The 12,397-nt window shown below is 40.4% G+C and overlaps 1 protein-coding gene across 1 annotated transcript in view; it reads right to left on the reverse strand.

Moving 5' to 3' along the window:
* The window catches only part of CLINT1 (clathrin interactor 1), a 52,601-nt gene extending 40,441 nt beyond the window's left edge, over positions 1-12,160 (reverse strand). The window contains exon 1 of the mRNA XM_074604556.1: positions 11,939-12,160. Coding sequence (XP_074460657.1) covers positions 11,939-11,979 — 41 coding nt within the window. The 5' untranslated portion in view covers positions 11,980-12,160. The remainder of the gene's footprint in view (positions 1-11,938) is intronic.
* Positions 12,161-12,397: the final 237 nt, after the last annotated feature.

Below are 12,397 nucleotides of genomic sequence, written 5' to 3' on the forward strand. Positions count from 1 at the left end.
AGGACCATGCTCTAGACAGGTTCTAAGTATCACCAAGGATGGAGCCCCCCCAGCATTTCCGGGCAGCCTGCTCCAGTGTTTGACCATCCTCACAGTAAAAGAGTGTTTCCTTCTGCCCAGAGTTAATCTGATGTGTTTTAATTTGTGCCCACTGTTTCTTTCCCTATCAAGTTTTAGTACTATTTATCGTGTCTTTGAGTACACAAGGATATTACTGGGATATGATGTTTTAGTCTTGTTTGCCCTAAACAAGTCTTTGATTTCAGGTGGTTCTTTACAATGACAAAACTGAAGTTTCTCACTAAACCCACCAGAATAATTCGTACAAGAAAAAGGAAAAAAGTGCACGAGGAAAACAAACACTACTGTTCCAAGAACGCACTGGGGAAAAAATACTTGCATAGGATTTAAATCAATTCAAGGTTCCTAGGAACGTCAAAATTAGTTTTCAGACTATACTACAGCCAGTAAATTAACAAAAAAAGGTTTTTAAAAAATCTAATCTTTTCCTACTTCAGTTGTTCATCCTTTAATAACCTTGAATTATTATGTTTCTTTCCTGCTACAAGTATATCTAAGAATAAAAAGCAGTCACCATAATCCTAAATAGACTAAATTAGCTTAATACCTACTACTCTTTTGTCATTCAATTTTCTATGAAGGCAGGTCACAACCTAGAAATCCTTCTACTACTGCATTAAGGAGTTAGACAAAGTAAACTTGGGTAATAAATGGATATAAACTTGGATAAAGGCAGAGTGTCCTTCTACAGCTATTCACAGCAGAGTATCCAAAAATGGGCACAAGCAGTAAGAACACACCATTCAGAACAAGTGAAGTATTACAACATAAATGTTATATTAACAAGTTTTCAGATTGGTATCTCACATTAAATAAAAAGTGTAGCTTGGCAAACTAAAAACCCACAGGTTCACAAACACGTATTTTTACTCAAAGCAAGCATTCTTTTCTGGAATGAGTCTGGCAAATTACATACAAATTAACTTTCAAAATGCCAAGCCATGCTTATTTGTGGGGGATAATGATGTTTCCTCTCCTTTCATAGGTATCATTTGTTAAACTGGTTCCTCCAGGAGATCAAGTAACTCTTATGTCCTAAAAAGGTAACAAGAGCTGTTCCATTTGCCTCGGAGCCCCAGTTTCTAGTTCCTGTCCACATAGAGATGATAATTTCAAATTACACTGTGTATTTACAACAAGCCAATTTCACTATGGTTCAATACAGGAACTATTTATTTATTTACTCACTAATGGTAAGATTACTGGATTTTTATGATCTAATGTCTGCAGCTACAGAAGTTACAGTTACCGTGTAATTAACAAAAACCTGACACTGGCAGTTTAAAGGCTAAGAGACTCCACTTTCCAATTAGAAGTCTATTAGCACTAAGTTTTCAAGGTGTCTCAAGAAATGCAATCATCTGTTTGGTAGCAAGGAGAGATAAACCCCTGTGATAGAAGTTAACTCGTTCATACAACAAACACCTCTGAACAGAGCGGGGGGGGGTTCCCACCTCTCTTTGCCTGATCATATGGAAGAGTAGTTAAAATAATTAAATAATCATCAAAACAGGGAATAATTAAAAGTGACAGCAATTATTAAAATATACGCTCTATTCACAGATGTAAGTTACCAAGAATGTAATTTATTTTTCAGAAGATGCATCCACCCACTGCAACTCCAATAAAATTACCTAAGGTTATCAAAAGCCTTTTTCTTCTCTTTACATTCGAGATGGATTTAGAGAAACCTTCAACTGAGAGGTCTCATAGAACAGAAAACATGCATCACATAGGGATGTATGTTTACTAAATATAAAGTTACACCTTGAGAGGGAACACTGAACAGTCTGTAACGTACATTAGGACACTTCTAAACAGCTTGACAGGATGGGGAAAGCAACCAACAAGAAAAACATTTATTGTTATGAGTCAGAACAGAGCAGAGAAAAACACAAACATACTCCCTAACCCCCAAAAGGTCTCATTATTATTATTAAATAGGTTAAAAAAAATGCAGGCCAGTATCATTAAACAAGTTGAATATACACTAATATTTCTAATTGTATCCCAAATGAATGAGTTAATATTTATTAAGCATGCAGTCAATATTTAACTGGTTAGGGTAAGACACACTATTTGGATGAGGAGAGGGAAGAGTACAACAGCTATGTAGTGGTTTCCTTAAAAGACACAAGTATATTCTTATTTTGTCACATTAGTTTCATTTTTAATGGCAAACCAAACACATCCAAAAAGATTCAATCTCTTTAACATGACCTACATAGAATACCACTCTATAACAACTGAAATATATTCACCACCAGTATTTCTAATACAATTAGCTGCACTTTTAAATTGAATTGAAAGCATCTCTCATGTGAAGATCTGTTGCACCCAGAGATCACCTCCAGCCTGAATCATTCAAAGTAGCACCATACAAAACAACTACCTGTTTCAGTCTATATCCTTTTCCCCAAATTTGGGACCTGAGAGTGGAACCAGAAATACTGATGCATATCCCCCAACACAACAGTGATACAAACATAGAAAGGTTAGCTGTGAAGCTTTGAAGTAGGGACATACAGTAGAACAACCTTAAGAAATTTAAACTTAGAATTTAAATTTGTGATCTTTTAGAGCAGTTCTGCAGCTAACAAACCGCTGACAGGGCAGTTTCAAATAACAAAGTTAGGTAAAAATGTATCATCATCAAAAAAGGGTCCCAGCCTATCACCCTGTCCTTTTCCCTATCAACACAAGTGCTTGTGGTGCCATAAACAGCTGCTTATGCAGCACGCTGCCAAATCAGTTAAGAACCCTAAAAGCTTGGGGTTTTTCTTTTAGCTATATCAGCAAGATAGCATAAGCATAATACACAGCAGCAGCATAAGGAAGGCAAAGACAGTGAATGGCCAGGTGTAAAAGTGAGACGGTCTCTTTTAGCAGAAAAATAATCTTAGAGCTCCTCAACCTGCTTGTGAAACCACATGCTAAGGGTATACTTCAAGCACTAACCCCGTACCTTGCTCTCCTTTGCCCCCAGCCACTTATTCTTACCCAACTACCACTCCTTTCTTTATGCCAGCACAAATATTTGTGTGACCATGGAGTTAACTATACCAGGGAACTGATCCAGCAGAGAATTAAATTGGCAAAAACAACTGGTTAGTCTGAGAGACAGATTCTCTCATCAAGCAGAAAGTACGCTAGTGCCAGCAAAAGGGAGAGGGAAGCGTGCAGTCTGTGGCAGACGGAAGGCTGTGAAACCTCTTTTACCATCAGCCCACGCTTACACCGACTGTGAAACTTCAACCTAAGATTTCATGGCTTAGGCTATGTTTTCATGTTTGTGATAACACTGATGGCATTTGAAACTTCAGGGTAACTGTGAGGGGAGACTCAGCCATGTGTTCCTGCGTCCTCCGCGTACGCTAGCTTTAACCACCTCTCTCCTCTCCCCTCCCCTCCCATCCCAACACTGCTTCCTCAGATGTGTGACACAAACACTTGTGCGGTTGTATGGCAAATGAGTCTAGGGAACTAATCTAACTTAAAAACAAATAACTTACAAAGTCCTTTTGGGAGAGAGACAAAGGAAGAGAGAAAGCTTCCAATTGGATCTGTTCCTCTATGTGGTTCACTGCACAGCAACCTAAACCACCACACGATGCGGGAATAAATAAGTAATGAATACTTTTTCTAACACTGTTATTGAAAAAAATACTTAGAGAGCCACAGCCTACACAGCTTTCTGGAAAGAACTGAACTACCAACTTCTAACCGTTTCATATGACCTTATCTTAACAGACACTTGTACCTTAGAAAAATAAAGTGCACCCCTGCTAGAATCAGATCTTATTTTTCAGAGAGGCAGCATAGAGGGACTGTTTTGTCACGAGAGAGTTATGCTCTTTCTAAAGAGACTACTGAGCATCCTTAAAAGAAAGTTTTAGCTATACTACAGCTGCTTATTCCAAATGGAATAGGTAAAAAAAGCTCATGCTCCAAACTGAAAGACGACAGCAGCTGTCAATCTTTGTCTATACTTGGGCCCATATAAGGCCCACTATAAGGAGCTGGTAAAAGATCAATCACAAAAATGACTACTTTATTCACCTGTTACATTTGCTAATTTAGTTTTTCATTTTCTTGCCCTATTATCAGTTTTGCCTGATGAATAAAAAAATTTGAGAAAAGCATTTAAACAAAGTCTGTAAACCAGTCAACTTTAAACAGAAATTTATGCAATCGTACATCTTTGTTTTAGTAAAAAAGCAATTAAGGACAGTAGCTGGCCTACTTTTTCCAAAACCAAGAAGTCTCAATTCCACCCCCACACCCCCAATCCTTTTTAAAATACTGTCTTAATATTAGTTTGGAACACAGAGTGGTAATTTGGAAGTTGATGTTTCACATGAAGCACAAGCAAGCAAAGCATTTGGAATATACTTGAAACAACAGGTCATGTTCTGCATGTTGGAGATGAGTTTCCCAGCTTCAAATGGGATTTCTTCTATTATGACTTATGGACAAGTTGTATCCTAAACTTCATAATAAACAAATGAGAAAAATTCCAAGAGTTCAAAAATGAAGCATACAACTCTTAACACATTTTTGTTCATCCCACGAAACAATGCTTCACTTCTCCAACATCTTGTCTTTCTGTTTTCACAACGGCTTATCATTTTCACATAAATACAGAAATTCATTTTAAAACTTGAAATGAATGGAGGCAGATATGCGATACAAGAGTCGGATCAGAATTTCAAGATTGAGTTCTAGGACCATTGCGATGCTTAAGAGTTGCACCTTGAAATAGGCAAGCCTGAGGAGAGAAAGCAGTAGCGCGTTCCACATTTGCCCAATGCTTTGGAAGTAATTATACCTTGTATATGAAATGATTATGCAAATCAGCTAATATTTTTAATATACTAGCTGGCAACACAACCAAGAGGAATTATCAGAGAACTGAGTTAAGCACCTTGATCCCTCTGACCACAGTTGCACACAGTGATGTAGGTAAGGCTCTTATCTCTGACCAGCTTCATTTACTTCCCAAGCAGAAGCCTAGTCTTATTTCTGGCAGGGCGATGCAAAGCAATGTTTTAAAAATACTTCCAGGATGTAGAAGTTGTCGCATATACACACATCGTTCAGATTCCCTGAAAATACATAAGGCCAACACCGTAGCTAGCCTTATGCAATGTAATACAAACTATTTTTAGCTTCCATAGGGTGTAAAATGGCAATAATACATTTGAAAGAGCACTAACAAAAGCACCACTTGAAGGAGCGTTTTAGTGAAATTTGTGCGTTTGGTCACAATCACCTTATGCTAACTCTGAATATATACTGCAGCACGTAATATTTGCCTACTTTTGATTACTCCACCACTTGAATATTCAAACAGGAAAATGACATATCTATGTAGATGAGATAACAGAGTATAATAATTTCAAAGATGTATATCGCCAATACTAAATTACATGGCTCAAAGACTACAAGCATTTTTATTCCTTATTAAAACCAGCAACTTTTGAAAAGTTTTTTAAACAAAGGAGGAGAGCCCTAAGAAGTAAGTGCTGTGACAAGTAGTTGGCAGACACAGGCACGCAATGCTGCAAAGCCAAATGGCATGTTCAAATACAGTCCTCCTTTGCATTCCCAAGACTATTTCTTCTTTCTCTCACTCTCTGGTAACCAGGCAGAGGACAAGTCCTTATAGGGCTGCAGATAATCATCATCATCTTGCTTGTAATAATGATACAAAATGCTGTTCTTAAAGCAGTTATCAGCAGGACATCTCTTAAGCAGCAATCGGAAGATAACTCATGCAGGGAGGGTTAACTGTCCCTTACATAAAATGATGGAAGCATTTACTGCTCTGAAGATCTTGCTTATGCAAACCAAAATAAATCTTAAATGTAAAGAAAACCAAATGATCCTGGAACTGGAGCAAGGGAGTTTACAGAAGGTCAGATAGCAATAGACTAGTGTTAGACAGTTATTTACCCTTTCCCCATATATATCATGTGATGGATCGTTTACCATAATACCTGCTATTACTAAACTAGCAAAGAGCACTTCATTACAGAAGAGCTCAGTAGTCTGGGTGGACAAATCCATGAACCATAAGAAAACTGCCCGTAAACAAGAACAATTACAGGTACATTAAAAAAAAGTAGTTAGGCAAGAGGATTTAAAACCCCCAGCTGAGTATATATGGGATCTTGCTTATATGTTGGTCAAACATGAGCAACATGGCGATAAGCAACTGAAAGTTAACTGTAAGCCACATAATTGTAGGGCAAATTACTGGTATGCATTTACCATGTCAGTAAGTACAATAGCTAGCAGACAACATGAGACTGGAGGTCAACAAATCCAGAGTTTTAACTGTTATCAACTCACTGCAACTTGGTTTACTTGACACAATTATCTTTTTAGCTTTCTTTATCTGTGAAGTGGGGGGTAATACAGAAACCTCTACTCCTCAGCTGAAGTGCGACCTCTAATTTGCATGCCATGCTTTAGGCTACACCAGCTAGGAATTGCAATGACAATCGAAGCAGTAATTCACTCTACCAATAAATTACCCTTCTCTTTACAGCTTGTATAATTAGAAGTACTAAAGAAAACAAGCCGTTTATTAACCAGAAGAACTTCTCCCCTACCTAGTTGTATTGGAGCTGATGACAGCAGCTCCTTCCTTTTTCACCAACGGTAAAAATCCTTCCTCCTTACATAGATGAAACATCAGAACAAATAATAGAGGACCCTAGTGCCTAACTCTACAAATAAATTCTAAAGTGTTATAAATGTTTCCAGCATTTAGTAGTCGTGCAAGCATTACAATCAGTTCTAAACAAGACAACTCACTCTCCATTTAACAACAGCTTAAAATATTACACACTCGAGCAATTCATCAAGCTTGCAAAACGTATGAAGACATAGCTCTGTAAAGCTTCAACTCCCACTCTACACCACGAGGGAGTGGAAATACATTCCTGCTGGGTCACTACAAAGGTGTGGTTAAGAGCAGTACTAGCAAAGCAGTTAGGACTCAGCCAGGTGGACAAAAACCTGAACTGAAAAGGGGACAGAAAAAACAGGGGGATGGCAGCTGTCATATTCCTCATACTGGCAAGAAATTCACAGGCCGTCTCCTCTTCTAAGTATACATCCAAGAAGCTCAAAGACTCAGTGACAACTATCTTGCCCACCTTAACTAATTCAAATGAACGTATAGATTATACCGACCTTACTACATACTGATCTGTCACCTTCACCAAATTTTTAATTAGACTGTTTCTTACCCTTTGATGTGTGGAAGGTGCTTAAAATGAGCTCTCTCACATTCTGGTCATGCAAAGACCACAAAAGCTAAGAATGGTAATAGAGTTTTAAAGAAAGTGGCCATAAAGTCTCATCACATTGTGACACCGGCAGCAATCTAATCTCAATGGGTCCAAAGGCCTTCCATCCTGCTTACTGCACGTCCATGACAGGAACTAGTTAGCAAAAATGTTAAGTTACAGGGACATCTTATATTGAGAGGAATTATTGACATGAGTTCAACTAGCCTTGCTAAGTATGTATGCACAAATGCTGTCTTCTGCTTTAAGCAGAAGAACCTTGTGCTAGATTAACAACATACAGTAACATTTCTGGAAAACGAGAGTCAGCAGATTTCCTTCAAGAAAAGATGACTCAACAGAACTAGAGAGAGATGTGATGGCCTGGCTTTTGAACTTGGCCACAAGGCCAAACTAATACCTTCCTGCTTCTGCCCAGCTAAAAATTGTTTTAACGGTGATTCTTAATATCCTGCGTTTTCTTCTGAAAAACTTACGGGGTTTTCTTTGTAGAACTTCCCTAGAAATTTCACAGGGAATACAAACCACAACACGTACTTGTCTAATAAGATTAAAAAAGGAAGTTACCAAGTTGCCTAATACTCTAGATTTCCATAGCCAGGACTCCAGAACTATATCTCAGCAACTACAATACCTTTTGCCAGTTGTGTTATCACACAGTAGGGAGATACTTTGAGGTTTTGATTATCAAAGTACAGACGCACCTATATGGATAGAAATATAACTTTTCTCATATAAGCTGCTTCTACACAGTACTGGCCAGCCTGCAGATCCTTAGTCTCGTGCAGCCCACAAGCAGTTCAAATGCAACACTTAACCTCGAGTTTCACCACGACAACCACAGGGGCTATTTCAAAGCACACATAGGGTAACCTGACCACCCAGCTACAGGAGCCGCAGAACACCCGGGACAACTGTCACCAGGTCATCCAGAGACAAAGCTAGAAAACCCATTGTGCAGCAGAGCAGTGGGATACCTGGTGACCAGCACACTTCCCACCTGCCAAATGTTCTCAGAGCTCACACTCCCACCAGCTATCTAAAGCATGCTATGTGTGCCTCTGCACTCTGTCACATTAAGTTGTGGGTATGCAGCTTGTTAGGTCAGAAAAATTGGCCACCTCTTGCATATAATGCTTAGGCTACATATTTCTACCACAGACTTAAGTCTATGACAAAACAGAATCTAACAAAAGTCTACTACATTACTTCAGGAGTGACTCAGAACTGCCACCTGACTCACTAACTTTGTACCATCCTGGACTTGAGCCATCAGAAACCTCTGCCATTTAAACTGAGTTTACTGTTATAACGCAAACAAGTTGAGCACAGAGGGCTACATTTATATAGTTTACTTTCCAATTCAGTTTTGACCTACTGGGGAAAAAGAACCCGTATAAATAAACCGATAACATCTATTTTAGATGTTTACCTTCTGAAATTAATCTATTCACATAATAAAATAGCGTGAAATAGAATTTATTCCAGAAGAAATGAAAAAATTTAGACCTGCACCTTCTAAACAAGCCAGAAACTCAACATAATTCCACGCACGTGAAGAACTCTCACACGCATTGCAGTACCTGGGAAGAAACCGGAGAGTGAAAGAAGTTTGACATTTATTTAGAAACTGCAAGAATAAAGCTTAGGAAAAGCAAATTTTACTAGGCACAGACAGGCTTTATTAGTTATTTGGTTTAAACCCCAAACAAAATGCCCAGTTAGAAACAAGGTATTACTGTTCAACTGCAACTAATCACAGCACTTTAAATTTAAGGAGGGGGAGTTATATTAGCAGCTAAGAACAATGAGGTTAACAAAAGGGAGAACAAGACACACAGAGTATTAAACTGTTCAAAGATGTGACAAGATACTTTATCACATAGTCTTTCTAAATTTCATATATAATAGGACCACCATTTAGTATCAAAAATAACTGTCTTATGCACAAAAGGATGCAGATCCATACTTTTGAGTTTCTAGAAAATACCAAAATACAAATAGTAGAGGCAATTACAGTGTGAAGAGAACTACAAAGCAAAGTTCACCTAATGAACTCAACTGCTTAACTTCTATCACACAGAAGAAAACATAAATACCAAATACTTCAATAATACTAAATACAAACTGGAATTTTTACTGGGTATTTTGCAGTTGTTGACTTATTTTTTGGTTCTAAAACTTTGAAGAATTTTAATAGGTTACCATTTTTACTTGGGTTTTTTGTTGTTAAAGTAGCCTGCAGACATTGAAAAAAATAATTAATAGTAGCTTAACTATATATCAATGTTTGCTGAACTTTCACACACCAAAAAGTCTAAAAATTGTTTAATCAGGTCCTCCACCTTGAAATATCTCTGACCTAACCAACCTCTCAGCCACCTGAAGCCCAAATAAGGATAAAAAAAACCCAGATGAGTAAGTTGAAATTCTAAGATGATAAGTATCAGCTGACTATAGATCCAAGATGTAGAGCTAACAACCACTAAAAAGCTACTAAAGTTTGAACTAGCAAAATCTCAAGCTATTTGCACATTTTCAAAATGCCCATATAATCATATTCCTTTTTTAAGGAAAGAAAGAGACTTTCTTCTTAAAGTTCAGTATGTTCCTGCCACAGCATCAGCAGTTATTTATGAGGCAGATAATATCACTTAGCCTCTTCTGCAGAGAATTTTTTAAGTCATGGCATTAAGACAGAAGACATTATGACAAATCTGCACCACGCACAATGGGACTATTGATTTTGATGTCTCTAAATACTATTTACTCTGTAGGTTCCACTTCCCCCCCATCCCCCCCCCCTTTTTTTTTTAAATACACAATCTGCTTTATTTGAATAATGTTATTCCCAGAAACTAGAGTTTATTCAAAAGACATTTTTGATTATTTGAAATGTCGACTTCTTGCACCTGGTTTGGAAATCAAGTGTCTTTTCTGAACCAGATTTTGATGTACTGTTTGGCTTAATAACTTATAAAATATCCTTAAAAGTAAACATTTTAAAAACAGTGACAGTGTTATAATGCTATAGTGATCACTAATCCTACACAAATAAACCTACATAAGGAAAACTTAAAAAAACCCACATTATTTCCCTGAAAGCATCCTTTTAGGTCCTGGAACTCAAGACAGGCCTATTTGGGTTGTCCTACTACATACTGCATTTCTCACATTATTAAACCTAATTTAGCAAGGGCTGACTTTGCATGCAAGGAACCGTAAAAAGTTCCTCAGGAGAAGTCTCATTCACGGTGGTTTTTAAATGTCATTGATTCTTGGCCTAGAAAAGTCTCAGTCCAGTATGCAGCATCATAAGCAAAACACCTGATTATCATGAATAAGTTGCTGTTTCTCTTCAGTTTATTGTCTTTAAGCATATATATAAAAAGCAGGTCAGTTTAAGAAGTGTTTGGAGAAACAAAAGTAAAAAATGTTCAAAATGGAATCTCGATTTTGAAAGATTCACCCTTTGACTTCTAAGGCTAGACACAACTATAAATTCACATAACCTCAGTTGGTATATACTAATCTACAGACCTTCAGCCAGTTATTCCTCTAAGTAGTTCACAATTCATGGAAAAGCATTCCAAGTTTGTCCCTAAAGATTTATTATTTAAGGAGACAAAACATAACTTGTCTTAAGTTCTCCACCATATCAAATTTTTCCCATGACAAAAATAAAGGAGTGGCTGAGAAACGCAACAATAACGTCATGTTATCAAGCTGCAACACGGTGATCATGATAACCAAGACCACAGCCAAGTCTGCAGTGGGAGGAGGCTCTACTCAAGGAAATAAACTTGCAAATATCTGAGCTGTTTAAATGTTTAAGGGGGGGATGGAGCATTTCACTAGCCTACCATGTTCCACCTCTGGAAGACCCAGGGGTGGTGAGTCAATGGCAATCGCAACAGTGACCTGTCCTTCGGTAGGAGGAAAACACTCAGAGAGCATGTGGTGACTTTGGGAGCACTCTGAAAATTTACTGTTGTACAGGTGGTTCTTCACTCCCCTCCTTCTTCCACTGACCTGTCTGTTTCGTCTTAAGGGGCGTAGGGGCCACGACAGGAGCCAACCCAGCAGAGAGAGATTTCAAAGGCTTCTGTACCAAAATAGGCCCACAGCCCCGGGGACCCTGGCAGAGAAGGGGGCACCCAAAGAAGAAGTGCAGCTCGCCAAGAGCTGGAAGGGCCCACACGAGCCCAAGAGGGGCGGGAAAGCAGCCAGCCATAATGGAAAAGGCCACAGACTACCTGGAAAGCAGCCCCTGCCTGACAGAGGGGCCAAAGCCGGGCCGTGAGGAGGGGCACGGGAGCACAGCGGGCAGAACCCCGGGAAGGCGGGAGGGCGAGCAGGGAAGGGGTCAGCTGGGCACGGAGAGGGTGGTGAGGCGGCCACCTCAGCAGGGGGAGGGGCAGCGGCCATGTTGTGAGGGGGGCCGGAGGGGAGCACGGGCCCGGCTGAGGGGCCACGACCGAGCCGCCTCGCGACCCCCCGCCCGCCCCGCCCCGCCCGCCGCGCCCCGCCGTACTCACGCCTTGTCCACCAGCTCCCGCACTTTCCACATATTGAGCATGGCGCCGACCGCCTGGAGACCTCCCCGGCCTCGCTGCCCTCCTCCGCCGCCGGCCCCAGGAGGCCCCGCTAGCCGCGCTCCGGGCAGCCGCTGCCGCGCCGCCGAGCCAGGCCCGCTCCGGCTCGCTGCCGCCTCTGCCCAGCGAGGGACGCGGCGCCGCTCCCGGAAATGGAGAGTGTCACGGCCACGGGGCCTGCTGGGAGATGTAGTCTTCCCGCCGGCGGGGCGGGAAGGCCGTGGCGCCCCGCAAGGCATGCTGGGAGCCGGGCGCCAGCCGGGCGCGCAGCCTGCTGGGAGTTTTAGTCTCCGCCGAGGGGCACCGCCTCTGCGCGCAAGGCCTGCCGGGAGTTGTAGTGCTGCGGCCTTCCCTGAGGGGGAGCGGGCCGGGCCTGGCCTGGCCTGGCTTGGCTTGGCTTGG

Source organism: Larus michahellis, chromosome 11 (genome assembly GCF_964199755.1).
Source record: "Larus michahellis chromosome 11, bLarMic1.1, whole genome shotgun sequence".
NCBI classification, from domain to species: domain Eukaryota; kingdom Metazoa; phylum Chordata; class Aves; order Charadriiformes; family Laridae; genus Larus; species Larus michahellis.